The sequence below is a fragment of the Cherax quadricarinatus genome, chromosome 9, assembly GCF_038502225.1.
Source record: "Cherax quadricarinatus isolate ZL_2023a chromosome 9, ASM3850222v1, whole genome shotgun sequence".
NCBI classification, from domain to species: domain Eukaryota; kingdom Metazoa; phylum Arthropoda; class Malacostraca; order Decapoda; family Parastacidae; genus Cherax; species Cherax quadricarinatus.
The window spans coordinates 20,483,788-20,502,040 of NC_091300.1; the positions used below are offsets into that span (position 1 = coordinate 20,483,788).

Genomic DNA, 18,253 nt, shown 5'->3' on the forward strand with positions numbered 1-18,253 from the left:
GTTCAGACAGTTAAAACAAAGGCCATTAACTAAAAAATGGTTACATTAATACTGTATTTGCTACTTTCCTTCCAGTCAGGTTCATGAGTGGAGAGGGTGGCTGTGGACCTATTCCTCATTTTCACTGTTGCACTGAGGATTGCACAAGCCTTATCTTTGCCTCATCTCCAAATTGAAAGAATCATTAATTCTGTAACACCATACAATCTTGCCTCTCCATAATACATGTACAACCCTTCAGCATCTCAATTACCTCCAGTTTTTTTTCATAACTGGCATATTACACGCTTATTCTTCCTTGCTTCGCCAGTGTCACCTGAACTTCATTGGGAAGCAATGATAAAAATTTAGAAATGAGACAGGGTGATGTACAGAAGGAAAAACTGAGCTAGTCTGTTTACATCTCATTGCCCTCCCTCACACCTTTCCCCAGTGTTAAGCCAATGGAGTCGTGTAATGTGTATCGGGGAGGTCTCAGGTCTACCTATTAATACAGAAGAATAAAAGTTACAACATTGTGGCTCAAATAATTTACAAATAACCCACACTTAGAGAGAGGAAACTTTTATACATTTCAGTCCATTTTGGACCATTTTGAAACTTTACTTCAATGGTCAAGAATGGACTGAAATGTCATCTAAAGTTTCCTCTCTATGAGGGGGTTATTTGTTTATTGTACTGATTAATACTGCAATATTGAGCAAATCAAAGGAATTATTACCTTGGGGCCAGTAAGGAAGATGCGAGTGTCAAGTTTATCGACAGGACCATACTTGTTGCGGAAGAAGAGAAAGTCTTCAGTTACCTGTGGAAGAAAAACAAAAGGTAATATATTTCTAAACACTTATAGTAATTTGTATATTTATATTTAATTTTATTGTGGTAATCTAATTTGATACAGGTTAGACTATTGAAAATTTAAATATCGGCTGCAATGCATTTTCCACACTACAGCAGCTATTTAAAAAGAAAATTGTGGAAAAGCACACACGTACAGTAATACCATTGCTGCCATCAAGTACAGTTGTGACAGGGCATCAGATAAACATGAGAGCTATCATTCCCTGTGTAATGAATCACTATGATAAAAATTCAGGGAGAATCTATATTTTCAGTAAACAACTGGCTGTTACTGCCAAGACAAAGTGATACAAAGTAGAAAATACATTCACCTGAATTCATTCACTCATCATCTGAGATGAACAAACATCACAATTACAATTATCTGCAACTGGAATTAAAATTCCTTCACCAAAAAATATAAATATAAGCAATAAAAATGATGACCTGGACTGATGAAGTAAGTGGAGAGAGATATGGAAGATGGAATTTAACATGGGCAAGTGTCATGTAATAAAAATAGGGGAAAATAAAAATAGGCCATACAAATAGATTATGTAATTAAACATTAAAAGCATCAAAGAGACAGACCTATGAGTCGTTGCCAACAAAAGATGGTCACTGGAGGATAACATTATTGAAATCTAGTACAAAAAAAATCCATGAAATTGCCAATTTCAAAACAGCCTTTATGGTATATGGATGGGAAATGCTTAAAACTTGTTTACAACATACATAAACCAAAACCAGAGTAGACAACAGTGGTATGGTATTCAAACGTTAAAAAAAATCTCCATCTTGACAGGCTAGAAAAATTCCAAGGATTAACTACAAAATGACACACAGCTAAAAGTATTAGAATTACAAATAAAGTCAGAGCATTAGACATGCTTCCAGCTTTTAATTTAATAAATTTAAAAGAATTAATAAGGAAGAAGCTTAACATCAATAAGTAAAATAACAGGCCCTAGTTATACACTAGAGAATTACGAACTAGATACTAGCAAGTTGTTTTTGAAGAAAGAATAATAATTATAATAAACAATGCATGCTCTTTTTAAGGGAGGTGCCTTAATGGTAGCAAAGGGGTCTTGATCCAAAGAACTGAATCTACCATACCTTTCCTTTTACTTAATCTAACTGCCTCCCATTTCCCAGTAGCTATATAACCCCTACAAATTTAGTGCTTTGTCCACAAATGTAAAAATCAAGTACAGCACTTCTCCCATGAATGTAAAGATACTGTAACAACATGCAAGTTTTAAGAGTTGGTAAGCACAACAAAAAAATTTTTAATTGATACACTGTCAGTGACATATCAAATCAAATCAAGTTCTCTATAAGGGTTACAATGTGGGGTTTACAGGATTTGGATATTGTGTGGTTTACCTGTTATAAAATACTAATTAGAGGGGGCCACTAGGACACCTAGCATGGCTAGGCATTTCGGGCAGACTTAGATTAATTCTTAACATTAAATCCTTACAGATTATGGTATTAAGGCTAGGTGACTACATTATAATTTGCGAGTTTAGCAATGTGAATGCCTTTGTTTTAGCACAATACAAAGTGTCTATATTGGAGTATCATAGGCAAACTTATGACTAGTTAAGATTCATTATTTTAAGATTAAGATTAGTATTTCTGTGTTTATAGTCAGTGGGTGAGTGAGTGTAATTGTGAACCACCAGGTGGTTATCATGTAGTTAGTTGTCGGGGTGTATCAGGGAGATAAGACGTTTTCTAACTGTAGTTTTGAAAGTGATGAGTGTGTCTGCAGTTCTAGAGTTTACAGGTATGGTGTTCCAGATTTTAGGTCCTTTGAAATACATTGAATTTTTGTAAAGGTTTAGTTGGACACGGGGAATGTCAGAGATGTTTGTGTCTGGTGTTATGCCTGCGGATCCTGTCACAACTATCAAGAAAGCGTTTTAGGTCAAGGTTAATATTGGAATTTAAGGTCCTGTAGATATAGATTGCACAGTAGTAAGTGTGGATGTTCTGAACAGGGAGTAAGTTTAGATCTATGAAGAGTGGGGGGGTGTGTTGCCAGGGATGGGATTTAGTGATTATTCTTACTGCGGCTTTTTGTTGGGTTATTATTGGCTTTAGGTGTGTTGCTGCAGTTGAACCCCAAGCACAGATAGCATAGGTGAGGTATGGACATATAAGTGAATGGTATAGTGTAAGAAGGGCAGTTTGCGGCACATAGTATCGTATCTTGGAGAGGATCCCCACCGTTTTGGATACTTTATAGGCACGGCTTACAAGCCAGTGTCAGTGATGTATTAATACGCCAAAATTTTAGCGGCTTCAAATCTACCAGGAGAAAGCTGTAGACCTACATGTGAGAAAATGGGTTTGCGTAGTCAGTGTGCGCAGTATAAAAAAAATCCTGCAGCACACAGTGTAAGAAAAAACTCGGACAGCAGTTTTGGTTTAAAATGCAGACTTTGAGGTGTATTTTCATATGGTATTTATAGTTGTATTCTCATTTTCTTGGTCTCATTTGATAGAATGGAAGATATGTTACAGAGAGAGAGATGTGACTAATGAACAGAGAAAATATTATTTTAGTACCAGGAATGTCTGCATTGTTTATTCTGGACCCTACAGTGGAACCTTGACTTACGAGTGTCCCAACGTACGAGTTTTTTGCTCTGAGTTACAAGCCAACATTTGAGTTACGAGTCAACTCCCCCCCCACTTCCCCCTCAACCCAAAACCTGGACACCTCTATGATTTCATGCTTTAATTCCATGGAAATTATCCTTTTTTCTTCTCAGCACTGTCCTTTACACTTACTTTCTTAGCACCCATGGTTAGAAAAGTGAAATTTGGCCATATGACTGTCAGAAACATAAGCAAAGCAGGAAAGAACTGCTCCCACAGCTAGGTAAACAGTGCACCGAGTTGGCTTCGTTCTGAAGCTCTCGTTGTTATAATAATGTATTATTATTATTAATTTATGGAACTGAAGCTCTATAGTTATTATTATAATTATTATTGATAATAATTTAGGGAACTGAAGCCCCTCACCAACATCGAGGTTCCTTGACGCTGGTGAAGGGCTTGTGATCTGGGAATTGGATATGTGCTCTAGTTCCCTCAATTAATAATAATAATAATAATAAAAATAATTATTATAATAATGATAGACCTTCAGTTCCCTAAATTATCAATCATAATTATAACTATTACAATTATGTACATATTATATACATAATACCTACATAATAATAGTTATGAATGCTGCCACTAGTTGGCGCAACCAATTTCAAAACATCCGGTAAGCAGTACACGTTTACATCGCTGTGGGAGCAGTTCTCTCCTGCTTTGCTTACATTTCTGACAGTCATTTGGCCAAATTTTGCTTTTCTAACCATGGGTCCTAAGAAAATAAGTGTAAAGGACAGTGCTGAGAAGAAAAAGACGATTTCCAAGGAATTAAAGCATGAAATCATAGATAAACATAAGCAAGGTGCACGAGTTGTGGATTTAGCCAGACAATACCAGCGAAGTACATCTAGTATATGTACAATACCAAAGCAGCAGGAGTCGATAATGGCTATAGCGCCAGCCAAGGGCATGAAAATGTCTAAGCTGTGGACCTCTGTCCACGAAAAGATGGAGAAGCTGCTGCTGATGTGGTTGAAGGAGAAGCAGCTCGCAGGAGACACCATGACTGAGGGTATCATCTGCGAGAAGGCACGAGGCAGTGAAAAGTTAAACAAAACAAATTGTATCAGTTATGTTCAGTGATTTAACAAAACAAATTGCATAAGTTATGTTCAGTGATTTAACAAAACCAATTGTATCAGTTATTTTTTTTTTTTTATTATCACACTGGCCGATTCCCACCAAGGCAGGGTGGCCCGAAAAAGAAAAACTTTCACCATCATTCGCTCCATCACCGTCTTGCCAGAAGGGTGCTTTACACTACAGTTTTTAAACTGCAACATTAACACCCCTCCTTCAGAGTGCAGGCACTGTACTTCCCATCTCCAGGACTCAAGTCCGGCCTGCCGGTTTCCCTGAATCCCTTCATAAATGTTACTTTGCTCACACTCCAACAGCACGTCAAGTATTAAAAACCATTTGTCTCCATTCACTCCTATCAAACACGCTCACGCATGCCTGCTGGAAGTCCAAGCCCCTCGCACACATAACCTCCTTTACCCCCTCCCTCCAACCCTTCCTAGGCCGACCCCTACCCCGCCTTCCTTCCACTACAGACTGATACACTCTTGAAGTCATTCTGTTTCGCTCCATTCTCTCTACATGTCCGAACCACCTCAACAACCCTTCCTCAGCCCTCTGGACAACAGTTTTGGTAATCCCGCACCTCCTCCTAACTTCCAAACTACGAATTCTCTGCATTATATTCACACCACACATTGCTCTCAGACATGACATCTCCACTGCCTCCAGCCTTCTCCTCGCTGCAACATTCATCACCCACGCTTCACACCCATATAAGAGCGTTGGTAAAACTATACTCTCATACATTCCCCTCTTTGCCTCCAAGGACAAAGTTCTTTGTCTCCACAGACTCCTAAGTGCAACACTCACTCTTTTTCCCTCATCAATTCTATGATTCACCTCATCTTTCATAGACCCATCCGCTGACACGTCCACTCCCAAATATCTGAATACGTTCACCTCCTCCATACTCTCTCCCTCCAATCTGATATTCAATCTTTCATCACCTAATCTTTTTGTTATCCTCATAACCTTACTCTTTCCTGTATTCACCTTTAATTTTCTTCTTTTGCACACCCTACCAAATTCATCCACCAATCTCCGCAGCTTCTCTTCAGAATCTCCCAAGAGCACAGTGTCATCAGCAAAGAGCAGCTGTGACAACTCCCACTTTGTGTGTGATTCTTTATCTTTTAACTCCACGCCTCTTGCCAAGACCCTCGCATTTACTTCTCTTACAACCCCATCTATAAATATATTAAACAACCACGGTGACATCACACATCCTTGTCTAAGACCTACTTTTACTGGGAAAAAATTTCCCTCTTTCCTACATACTCTAACTTGAGCCTCACTATCCTCGTAAAAACTCTTCACTGCTTTCAGTAACCTACCTCCTACACCATACACTTGCAACATCTGCCACATTGCCCCCCTATCCACCCTGTCATATGCCTTTTCCAAATCCATAAATGCCACAAAGACCTCTTTAGCCTTATCTAAATACTGTTCACTTATATGTTTCACTGTAAACACCTGGTCCACACACCCCCTACCTTTCCTAAAGCCTCCTTGTTCATCTGCTATCCTATTCTCCGTCTTACTCTTAATTCTTTCAATTATAACTCTACCATACACTTTACCAGGTACACTCAACAGACTTATCCCCCTATAATTTTTGCACTCTCTTTTATCCCCTTTGCCTTTATACAAAGGAACTATGCATGCTCTCTGCCAATCCCTAGGTACCTTACCCTCTTCCATACATTTATTAAATAATTGCACCAACCACTCCAAAACTATATCCCCACCTGCTTTTAACATTTCTATCTTTATCCCATCAATCCCAGCTGCCTTACCCCCTTTCATTTTACCTACTGCCTCACGAACTTCCCCCACACTCACAACTGGCTCTTCCTCACTCCTACAAGATGTTATTCCTCCTTGCCCTATACACGAAATCACAGCTTCCCTATCTTAATCAACATTTAACAATTCCTCAAAATATTCCCTCCATCTTCCCAATACCTCTAACTCTCCATTTAATAACTCTCTTCTCCTATTTTTAACTGACAAATCCATTTGTTCTCTAGGCTTTCTTAACTTGTTAATCTCACTCCAAAACTTTTTCTTATTTTCAACAAAATTTGTTGATAACATCTCACCCACTCTCTCATTTGCTCTCTTTTTACATTGCTTCACCACTCTCTTAACCTCTCTCTTTTTCTCCATATACTCTTCCCTCCTTGCATCACTTCTACTTTGTAAAAACTTCTCATATGCTAACTTTTTCTCCCTTACTACTCTCTTTACATCATCATTCCACCAATCACTCCTCTTCCCTCCTGCACCCACTTTCCTGTAACCACAAACTTCTGCTGAACACTCTAACACTACATTTTTAAAACTACCCCATACCTCTTCGACCCCATTGCCTATGCTCTCATTAGCCCATCTATCCTCCAATAGCTGTTTATCTTACCCTAACTGCCTCCTCTTTTAGTTTATAAACCTTCACCTCTCTCTTCCCTGATGCTTCTATTCTCCTTGTATCCCATCTACCTTTTACTCTCAGTGTAGCTACAACTAGAAAGTGATCTGATATATCTGTGGTCCCTCTATAAACATGTACATCCTGAAGTCTACTCAACAGTCTTTTATCTACCAATACATAATCCAACAAACTACTGTCATTTCGCCCTACATCATATCGTGTATACTTATTTATCCTCTTTTTCTTAAAATATGTATTACCTATAACTAAACCCCTTTCTATACAAAGTTCAATCAAAGGGCTCCCATTATCATTTACACCTGGCACCCCAAACTTACCTACCACACCCTCTCTAAAAGTTTCTCCTACTTTAGCATTCAGGTCCCCTACCACAATTACTCTCTCACTTGGTTCAAAGGCTCCTATACATTCACTTAACATCTCCCAAAATCTCTCTCTCTCCTCTGCATTCCTCTCTTCTCCAGGTGCATACACGCTTATTATGACCCACTTCTCGCATCCAACCTTTACTTTAATCCACATAATTCTTGAATTTACACATTCATATTCTCTTTTCTCCTTCCATAACTGATCATTTAACATTACTGAAACAAATTGTACGAGTTAAGTTCAGCGATGAAACAAAACGTTGTTGTTGGAGGTTTACAGGGGCACTATCTTCATACGCCGCACTGCGAATCTCCCACCCTCAACCTCCTCCACACTCAGCCGCTACCACCATCTCTGCTCCAAGTGTGTAAGTACATATACACTTTATATAAACAGTTTATTATTTCTTTACATTCTGTAGTGCATTATGATTTGTGTGTTTATATACAATATTTTCAGTGCTTTCCATAGAAAACTAGTGATCTACTGCAGTTAGCCTCAAAAATACTCAGTTTTCTCTTACAATAAGAGCATGAGAAGATACTATATAGTCAAAGTTAGACAGAAAATGGTGGACACATCTGCTGCTGCCTCTGCCACCATATTATGGCCTATTTTATTCATTCTAGAGTATATATCATGTTTCTGTGTTAATTATACTGTTTATTATGTCATATTAGATGAATTGTGAAACAAATAAGCAGTACAGTTGATAATAGTCATATTTAACTATTTTTTCGTCATCTCTCCAGAGTGCAGGAACGGATTAATGACTTTTCAATTAATTTAAACGAGGAAAATTAATTTGATATACAAGTATATGGAGTTACAAGCTAGCTCCTGGAATGTATTAAACTCTTAAGGCAAGGTTCCACTGTATTTTGAAATTGCCATCTTTTGAAATTTGTGTGAAATTGGCCAAATTGCCAATTTCTGACCACTTCATTGGGTAGCTGAAATTGGTAAATGGGTGGTTTCTTGTACTCAGTTGATAGAACAAATGAAGTTCAGTGAAATAACAGATTGGTCAACTGGAACAATGGAATTTGCCAAAAATAGGGCTCAAAGTGGATGAAATCGCTGATGCGCATATATTGCTGAGACCACTAAATTTGTGAGAGCATAATTCCATAAGTTTTCCATCAAATTTTGTACTTTTGGTGTCATTACCACCGGGAAAAGATTTGCTATCATTTCAAAAGATTTTTTTTTTTTTAAATTCTTCGACACAGAGAAAGTTTGTGAGCAGGGGTCTCAACAATGAAAGGGTTAAATATCACAAGCTTAGCTCTGTACATGTAGCTACATTACAGTCATGATGGAAGCACTGAACTAGTAGGGGTCATACAGCACCTGGGGAAAAGGGTGGATGGTAAGGAGGTCAGATTCAATCAAAAGAAGGGGAGCATAGGTCCAATGCCCTAGATCAAGAGCCCCTCACAGGCATCAAGGAACCTCCCTTAAGGAAGCTACTAATAGTAAAAATAATACTTTAATAAATGAAGTCTATGCCCACCTTAGGATACATAGCATAACTCAGAACATCATACTCAGTTATACGTGGGCCATGCTCTTCAGAGAGTTTAGATTTAATTGCAGCGAAGTCTAAAGGAGCCATCGTTGCTCCAGGACGTCCCTTTACTGTTGGCAAACCCTTCAGCATCTGCAGTGACAAAAATATAGTAACCATTATATAGATTATTTAATTTCTAGTTTATCCCTTGTTGTGATACGAGAAACTATTTGGTGGGTGGGACTGAGCCTAATTCTCTAAGTTTTTCTCATCTCTTATCTATTTTGATTCAATAGGCCTTTCCTTATTTTACAGTATATTTAAAGTTCATATTTCCCCCTAATTTTACTTTTCTTTGAAAGTCTTCCTCAATGTTTTGGTAAATTTTTTCATAGTTATTGTGTTATGCACTCATAAAACACAATATAATGCCACTATGCCTCTACTATATAATGGATGCATCTCTGATGAAGGATGGGAAGAAAGGTGAGAGGGATAGTATATAATATGATGTTGCTCCTCTCTCTCTCTCTCTCTCTCTCTCTCTCTCACAAAATTGGTCCCCATCTCTCCCACAGGGATGTGATACAGGAAGCAGAAAATTCAGATGCATCTGTGGGGACCTGTGGTGAAAGGCAATATAAATTACAGTATCTGGTTGTTGTACGAGAAAGCCATTGTTAATTGGGGGACAAAGGAGAGGGGAATGCCAGTCTGGAACAGTCCTAGGTTTCCTGGGCATCATTTGAAATTATGGTTATTAAGTGAAAGACCACTGATTCACTAATCATAAATAGTTATTGCATTAAAACAGTCAAGTGCAAAATGTGTCCAATATATTATTCTGTCTACTACAAGTCTCTCTGTGCACTGCACTTAGGGCCAGAGGCTCTGATGCATTACTATGCACTATTCCAAGAGAGAAATCACTGCACAGTGAGTAGGAAGTCATCAAGTCATTTTTGACAATACTTCAATAATTTAATTTTTTTAAAATGACTGTTTTTCTAATCTTTGTTTTCTTCAAAGATGTCACATCTGTGGATCTCTGGAATACTTATGTATAATAGCAAAAATTAAGACTAAGATCTGACACATTTTATATCTTTAATAAATCTTAAACAAGCAATACAGCAAACTCTTATTTACTATTATACATAACTGGAAACACAAGAAGCACTGACCTTTGTTCGAAGTGGTTCACTGAATCCTCCATAAGGCTCACCCAAGTATCCTTGGACAAATTCTATGACAGACTTGGGGAAGCTAAGATTCTCTGCCCCTGCTTCAACATCTGCAGCAGACAGTTTGTTCTGTACCATGAACTGAGCCAAGTCTCCTACTACTTTTGATGATGGTGTTACCTGTTCAAGTTATATAAAAAAAAAAAAAAAAAAAAAAAAAAAAAAAAAAAAAAAAAAAAAAAAAACACCATTATAATTCAGTATATAATCACCTTGAGAATGAACAGATTGAAGACCCCCCCCCCAAAAAAAAAGGCAATTATTTGATATATGGAATAGACATTTGTGTTTTATTTTGCTTCTAACAAGCCCTTCAAGATGCAACAAAGTGATGGCAATTGAAAGGTTAAAAAAAAAAAAAATCAAATATGAACTAAATGTACAGCAGATAGATATTCCAATACTAAAAAAAAAAAAATTAAAAACCTAACAAAAATTATACGAAGGCCAACTTTGCTTGAGGACCAGCTATGTATGTATATATGCACTCGCTCATACCACATTATCTCTTGGCCCAAAACTACTACAGTACTCAAGTGATTCAGTAATTTATTTCATGGTATAATAATAATAATAATAATAATAATGCAATTGTATACAGTAAATAAGATTGTGAAGTACAGTATATCATTTAATTTAGATTAAGAGTCGAAAAGTAAAAGTCAAGTCATTACTTCACCTTGATCAAATCTCCAAGAAGAAGATTTGCTTCTCTATATGCTTTCTTCACAGCCTCAAACTGATCACCCAATCCGAGGGAGAATGCCTGAAAAGCACAGTTCATGTACTGTGTGATGAACACAAACCAAGAGGATTAAATGGAAAGATTCAGCCATGTATTTTTCATTTTTCAACACTACGGCCATCTCCAACTGAGGTAGAGTGACTTGACAAAGAAAACACACTTGCTCATTCAATCACTATCATGCCAAAAGGGCACCAACATCAGTTCAGATGATTCTCTAAATCACAACATCCCCACCTTACCTTCAGTGTGCAGGAAATACTTCCCACTTCCAAGACTCAAATCTCGCTAACCAGTTCCCTGAAATCCTTCACAAATGTTACCTTTTTCACACTCCAACAGCATGTTAAATCATAAAAACCACTTGCCTACACTCATTATCTAAAACACTCAGGATGAATAGCAATTGAAACATTTTCTCCAACATTTGTTCAAATATCAGTCATATACATTAAAAAATACTAAGGTAACAAAGTTAATTCTAGCCTGCTAGTTTTAAGACAGGCCTGCCATATTTTTTATTCCCATTCATTGCATGAGAAGAGAAATTCAGCATGCATGGAGTATTTTAAGACATAAGAAATTTTTTTTTTTAGCTGCAGCAACATGAGGAGTATAAAATGAAAGTCATAGGTCTGGGAAATATAGCAAGATGTAGGATTTCCAAAGTTTACTAATAATGTAAATTGAAATACAGAAGACATTTTCTCAAACTTTTTTTTTTTTTTCAACATTTTCACCGTCATTCACACAATTACTGTTTTTGCAGAGGTGCTCAGATACGACAGGTCAGATGTCACTCCAAACAGCCAACATCCCAAACCCCTCCTTTAAAGTGCAGTCATTGTATTTCCCACACTTAGTTCAGCTAAATTCTTACTAGTTTTAGGAAATTTTAAATTACTTTACCTGGAACTGGAGATTGGTATACTGGCCTCCTGGTATTTCATTCTGATAAACATCTGCATTACCAGACTTCATGGTTACTGCACATTCAAATGGAGCATAAAGTGTACGAGTTTGTTCCCAGAAGGCAGAGTACTGACTGACATCATTCAAATTCATCCCTGTGTCTAGTTCATGTCCCATTAAACTGGCAACAACAGCACCCATGGAGGGCTGAGAAGTCATGCCCGACATAGAATCAACAGCAACATCAACAGCATCAGCACCAGCATAGGCACATTCCAACATAGAAGCAACACCTGTAAAAATATGACAATTATCCACAAGTTGCCTACAAGCCATATTACTGCTATGACTTGTTTCAATTGTAATGTTCAAGGCACTTTCTTACTGTGAGGAAGAGAAGTTACAAATTAAAAAAAAAAAAAAAAGTTAAATAAGATTATATTGCATTAACTTCCTCAAATTCTAAATATTAGCCATCATGTGTTAGCTCCTTATCCAGTATATCTTACCAGCACCAGATGTGTCATGAGTGTGAACATGAATGGGTAGGTCTGGATAACGCTCTCGCAGGCGAGATATGAGCAGTTTTGCTGCTCGTGGCTTTAACAGTCCAGCCATGTCCTATGCATTCAAAAATGTATATAAAAAATACATACATATACTTCCAATGAAAGAATTAAAAAATATTTTTACCATACAATTTCAAAGTCAAACAAAAGCCAATATAGGGTAATACAGTCAATGTTATCATACCTTGATACAAAGAACATGTATCCCTGCTTTAACCAACTCATCGGCTAGCTTCATATAATAATCCAAGGTGTACTTTTTCTTGCTGGGGTCAGAGATGTCACCAGAATATGAAATTGCTGCTTCAACAACACCACCTGTAATAGAGCTTTAATATAGACTTTTTGGAAAACTAGGCTAACAGAAAGGTGAAACTACATTCATAAATCCTTGGCTTAAAAAAAAAAAAAAAAAAAACATAACATCCAATATTGCTTGCTTTCCATTTTTTTCATTTTGACAATTTAGTTTTATCATACTCATATGATAAAGAGCATGACTAAGCACAATATCCCACCTCAGTAGCTGGTGCTTCTCAAGAAAGAATATGATAGCTTAATTCCATCCACAATCAAGTGTGAAAAGCCTCAAGTTAAGCAGGATTCTATAGTATACAATGAAAATTATTGAACTATTTACTATTCTGGTCATTTAAACAGTGCTACCATATTCAAGCTAAAGTAAGTGGCACTATGAAAGGCATCTCAAGTGTCAAAAGGACACTGACTGCATAAACTTGGGTATTATACAGTATATAGAAGCTTACCTGCATTACCAACAGCATCTATTCCAAGCACAAGATTTGGTAGATAATTGAGAGAATCAAATACTCTGAAGATATCCATTCCTGCCTTTACTGATAGCTCACAGAACCTGCAAATAAAATTGGTCTGTTAAATATTATAATATATAAAATTAAAGGGAACCTTTCATAATTAAAGACAAAAATATAACATACTGTTTTCTAGCATTTAAATTTATTTAAGCCTTACAAGTAGCAGCTTTGCTAAATTTACTAAATTTCTTTTTGGGCAACCCTGCCTTGGTGGGATACGGCCGGTTTGTTGGAAAAAAACAAGCAGCTGCTACAATGATGAAAACTTAAACCTATTTTAATTAAAATGCTTTTAAAGTTAAAAAATCAAAGTATTAAGAGTAATAAATACATATATTAAAATGAACCTACTTGTACACAGCATTATCAGGATAGCTTGTGTATCCAACACCATTGGCACCTCTGAGGAGCATTTGGAAAGGAATATTAGGGATAAGCTTCCGCATAGATTCCAATCGTTCCCAAGGGCATTCGTGCAAGAACCTAAGAGCTACATCAAAAGTGGCACCTCCCCAATTTTCTAGTGAATAGAGTGTGTTGAAGTTATGTGACACAAATGGAGAGATCTGAAAAATAAAAATGTGCAGTAATATACAGCATAAAAATGAAATCACTGAAGTAAACAAGTACAAAAATTTTATAACAGTATTGCACTAAAATTGTTTTAACACGTCGGCCATTTCCCACTGAGGCAGGGTGACCCAAAAAGAAAAAACTTTCATCATCAATCAATACTTTCACCATCACTCATACATAATCACTGTCTTTGCAGAGGCGCTCAATATATGACAGTCAATATCCCAAACACCACCTTGAAAGTGCAGGCATTGTACTTCCCATTTCCAGGACTCAAGTCCGGCTAACCGGTTTCCCTGAATCCCTTCACAAAATATTACCCTGCTCACACTCCAACAGCTCGTCGTGTCCCAAAAACCATTCACTTTCGTTCACCCCTATCTAACACGCTCTCATATGCTTACAGGAAGTCAAAGCCCCTCACCCACAAAACCTCCTCTACCCCCTCCCTCCAAACTTTTCGGGGACAACTTCTACCCCGCCTTCCTTCCCCAACAGATTTATACACTCTCCAAATTGAACTTGAAATGTTTATTTCTCTGTAAAGATTACAATGGGTAGTTTACATATTATAAAACAATTACAAAGAAGGCCACTAGCATGCCTAGCAAGCCTAGGCATTTTGGGCAGACTAATAATGATTCTTATTCTACATTACAAATGATTAAATCATTCTACTTTGTTCCAGTCTCTCTAAATGATAAAACCACCTCAACAGTCCCTCTTCAGCCCTCTGAATAATACTTTTAGTAACTCCACACCACCTCCTAATTTCCACACTATGAATTCTCTGCATAATATTTACGCCACACATTGCCCTTAGACACGATATCTGCACTGCCTCCAGCCACCTCCTCCCTGCAGCATTTACAACCCATGCCTCACACCCATATAAAAGTGTTGGTACCACTATACTCTCGTATATTCCCCTCTTTCCCTCCATAGATAACGTCTTTTGTCTCCACAGATACCTCAATGCAAACTGTACCAACATTCTCTGCATAATAAAAAACACATTATACCATTATGAACAACAGACATTCCTTGACAGCATAATTCCTACTCTTACTCCATTTTATTTATTTAAAAAACTAAGCATGCTCTACTAAGTCATAGATACCTTTGCATTTTTCATACCCAAGACAAAAGCACCAACCAGTCTCATACCTTGCTCCCATCTAATGTCAGCATCTTCTCTAAATCCTATCTGTCCCCTCACTGCTTTTCCTCATAGCATTTTTTTTTTTTCATTCCTGCTATATACATGAAATCTTCACCTCAGGTAAATCTGTACATTTAACAATTTCTCAAAATATTTTGTATATACCACCACCTTATCCAATATCTTATGAATTGTTAAGTCTATTTGCATCCTAAGTTTTCACCAAAATTGTTCCTTATTCTCAGCAAAATCTGTTGATAATTTACACTTTTTAATTTGTTATTTAGCAAATTTTCACTATGTTTTTTAAATGTGGTGAAAGTTTGCTAAATAACATTTTTACATGTTACAATGGTTTTCATATGCGATCTTTCTCCATTACTATCCTCTTTTACCTCCTTTCACTAACATTTCCTTTTGCATTCAACCTCCAGTAACCACAAACTGCTGAATGCACTTAAACTTTTAACACTACTCCATAATCTACATCAGAATAATTTTATACACATTGTCAACCAACTGTACAGAATTAAGTAAAATTTATAACTCAGTAAATTTCAAATACATCTTCTTGCAGATGCACCCCATGAATCTTTATACTAAAACTTCATTAATTTATAAATGTTTTTCACAATGGCCTCTACCATTCTGAGAAAAAAAAAAAAAAAGGTGCACCACCAATTTCAGTACCTCATACACTCGCAGCTTTGATATATCTACACAATGGCATTTCCTGGAACTTATAAAAATTATACATGTAATTGGCCACATGATAAAGCAATTATAATACAGTAAAGTTTCTACCTTTAGGAGGTCATGAGTACGGACTCGTGTAGCAAGGAGGGACTGATGGGCATCCCTGAATGTAGTGTCCATTAGCAGGAGTCCTTTGTGGTTTCTCACAGCTTTAGCAAAGCCCTCTGGTCCCTCAGCAACAAGGACATCCTTAAAACCCCTTGGAGGAACTGTACCTAAGAGAAACTAGGCTTAGTATCACAGTCAATGACAGTTAGATGAGCAATGAATCTATAACTTGCATCTGGGTGATCATTTATATAAAAGATTTAACTAACCATTTGACTCCTCCAAGCATTGTACATGATATATACTCTACCAACTACTTCATGTACCTCATGATAGCAGTATATTATGTCACACACATCTATGAAAACTTTCTGCTGAATATTCATCTGGTCTTCATTCTCATGTACATCTTCTTCACCCATAAATTGTATCATACAGTGGAACCTCGACTTATAAGTTTAAACCGTTCCATGACCTAGCTCGTAACTCAATTTGCTCGTATATCAAATCAATTTTCCCCATTTAAATTAAATGAAATACCATTAATCCATTCCAGCGGAATTCTTGCTCTCTGGAGGCAGGACAAAATACTTCTATATGACACTAATATCAACTCTACGGCTTATTTATCTATCAATTCATCTAATATGACATAATAAACAATATAATTAACACAGAAACATGATATATATGCTAGAATGAATAAAATAGGCCATAACATGTTGAGTCACTTAGCCATAATACCAACTTACCTCATAATTTGTAATATTTTAAAGTTAAGAATTAATCTAAGTCTGCCCGAAATGCCTAGCCATGCTAGGTGTGCTAGTGGCCCCCTCTGTAATTAGTATTTTACTACATGTAAACCACACAATAACCAAATTCTGTAAACTCAGCATTGTAATCCTTATAGAGAATAAACTTTGAATTTGAGTAGTCGTGGCGGCGGCAGAGTCCATTCCCTCTCCTGCTCTGACTATAGTATCTTCCCATGCTCTTATTATAAGAGAAAACCGAGCGTTTATGAGGCTAACTGTACTAGATCATAAGGAAAACACTGAAACAATGTATTTATAAATAAGAAATATTGTATTGAAACATAAAACATAATAGAGAATGTAAAGAAATAAACTGTTTATATAAAGTGTACTTACACGCTTGGAGCAGAGATGGTGGCGGAGGTTCAGGGTGGGAGATAGGCAGTGTGGTATATGATGTCAGTGGCCCTATAAACCTCCAACAACATTGGAGGAGTTAGTTTCATTTCGTTCTTCTATTGCTTAACCACTTAACTTACTTGCTGCACTCTATCTCTTAGAAATTATTGTAACGCCCATGGCTGGCGCTATAGCCTTTATCAACTCCTGCTGCTTTAGTATCGTACATACTGCAGATGTAATACGCTGGTAATGCCTGGCTAAGTCTACAACTGCATACCTTGCTTTTGTTTATCCATGATTTCATGCTTTAATTCCATAGAAATCATCCTCTTTTTCTTCTCAGCACTGTCCTTTACACTTACTTTCTTAGGATCCATAGTTAGAAAAAAGAAATTTGGCCAAATGTATAAAAAATGCAAGCAAGCACAAGAGAATTCCTTCCACAATGAGGTCAGTCATGTCAGTTATTCATGTCCACTGTTCAGATACAGGTTTTGCTTTTTCCGTGTACCACAAGCCTATGCACAGTGGCATGTACATTCACTACTTTTCTTATGCTTTCTCTGTCAAGAAAGGTGTTCTCATCTCCCTCTTTTTCCATGCTCTCTGCATTTGTGATCCTCAGTTCCTGGAATCAGAAATTTGCACTCTTCAAAATCCATTTTCCCGTCTTGGCTACCCTTCCCTTTTCATAGACTCTGCCTTCTCACATGCTAAACAGACTTTTATCTCTCCCAAACTCTCTACTCCTGGGAACTCTCCTGTCCTCTGCCTTCCCTATATTTCCAGTCTTTCTAATCTCAACAACTCTCTCCATTCCTTAGACATCAAACTTACTTTTTGCCAGGCTAGCACTCTTCACACCAATCTGGTTCATACCTCTCCTCCCTCTACAGATTTTCCTGGTGTCTACTCTTATTTCTTGCTCCTCTTGTCCTCTTCAGTACTTTGGTGAAACTGGCCATTCTCTTTCTGAGACTTGGGGAGCACAAAAGTAGTGTTAGGTTTGCTAACACCAACAATGCTCTTTTCTGCCATGTCAGAGATCACAGTCATCCTATTGACTGGTCTTCTGCCAAAACTGTCTACCCTACGTCTAACTTTCACAGTCGCCATCTGGTTGAATCCTCCCTTATACACAACTTTCCTCGTATGAATCTTAGTCCTGGCTTTGTCTCTGTAGATGCTTTCCTTTCCCATTACATTGTAAAATGCTCCAAACTTCAGAGCACTTGATTCTTTTTTCCCCCTTCTCCTTTCCTCTTTCTCCTATTATTTTTCCACCTCTATTTTCTTGTTCCTACCC

At 37.2% G+C, this 18,253-nt stretch overlaps 1 protein-coding gene across 9 annotated transcripts in view; it reads right to left on the minus strand.

Moving 5' to 3' along the window:
* PCB (Pyruvate carboxylase) overlaps nucleotides 1-18,253 on the minus strand; it is a 194,496-nt gene that overhangs the window by 44,181 nt on the left and 132,062 nt on the right. For all 9 annotated transcript variants that reach the window (XM_070083295.1, XM_070083287.1, XM_070083294.1 and 6 more), the window contains 10 exons: nucleotides 15,788-15,954; nucleotides 13,597-13,811; nucleotides 13,177-13,283; nucleotides 12,594-12,727; nucleotides 12,350-12,461; nucleotides 11,838-12,133; nucleotides 10,863-10,949; nucleotides 10,124-10,303; nucleotides 8,943-9,089; nucleotides 722-805 (listed from right to left, as the gene is read on the minus strand). In XM_070083295.1, the coding sequence (XP_069939396.1) occupies nucleotides 722-805; nucleotides 8,943-9,089; nucleotides 10,124-10,303; nucleotides 10,863-10,949; nucleotides 11,838-12,133; nucleotides 12,350-12,461; nucleotides 12,594-12,727; nucleotides 13,177-13,283; nucleotides 13,597-13,811; nucleotides 15,788-15,954 (1,529 nt within the window). The remainder of the gene's footprint in view (nucleotides 1-721; nucleotides 806-8,942; nucleotides 9,090-10,123; nucleotides 10,304-10,862; nucleotides 10,950-11,837; nucleotides 12,134-12,349; nucleotides 12,462-12,593; nucleotides 12,728-13,176; nucleotides 13,284-13,596; nucleotides 13,812-15,787; nucleotides 15,955-18,253) is intronic.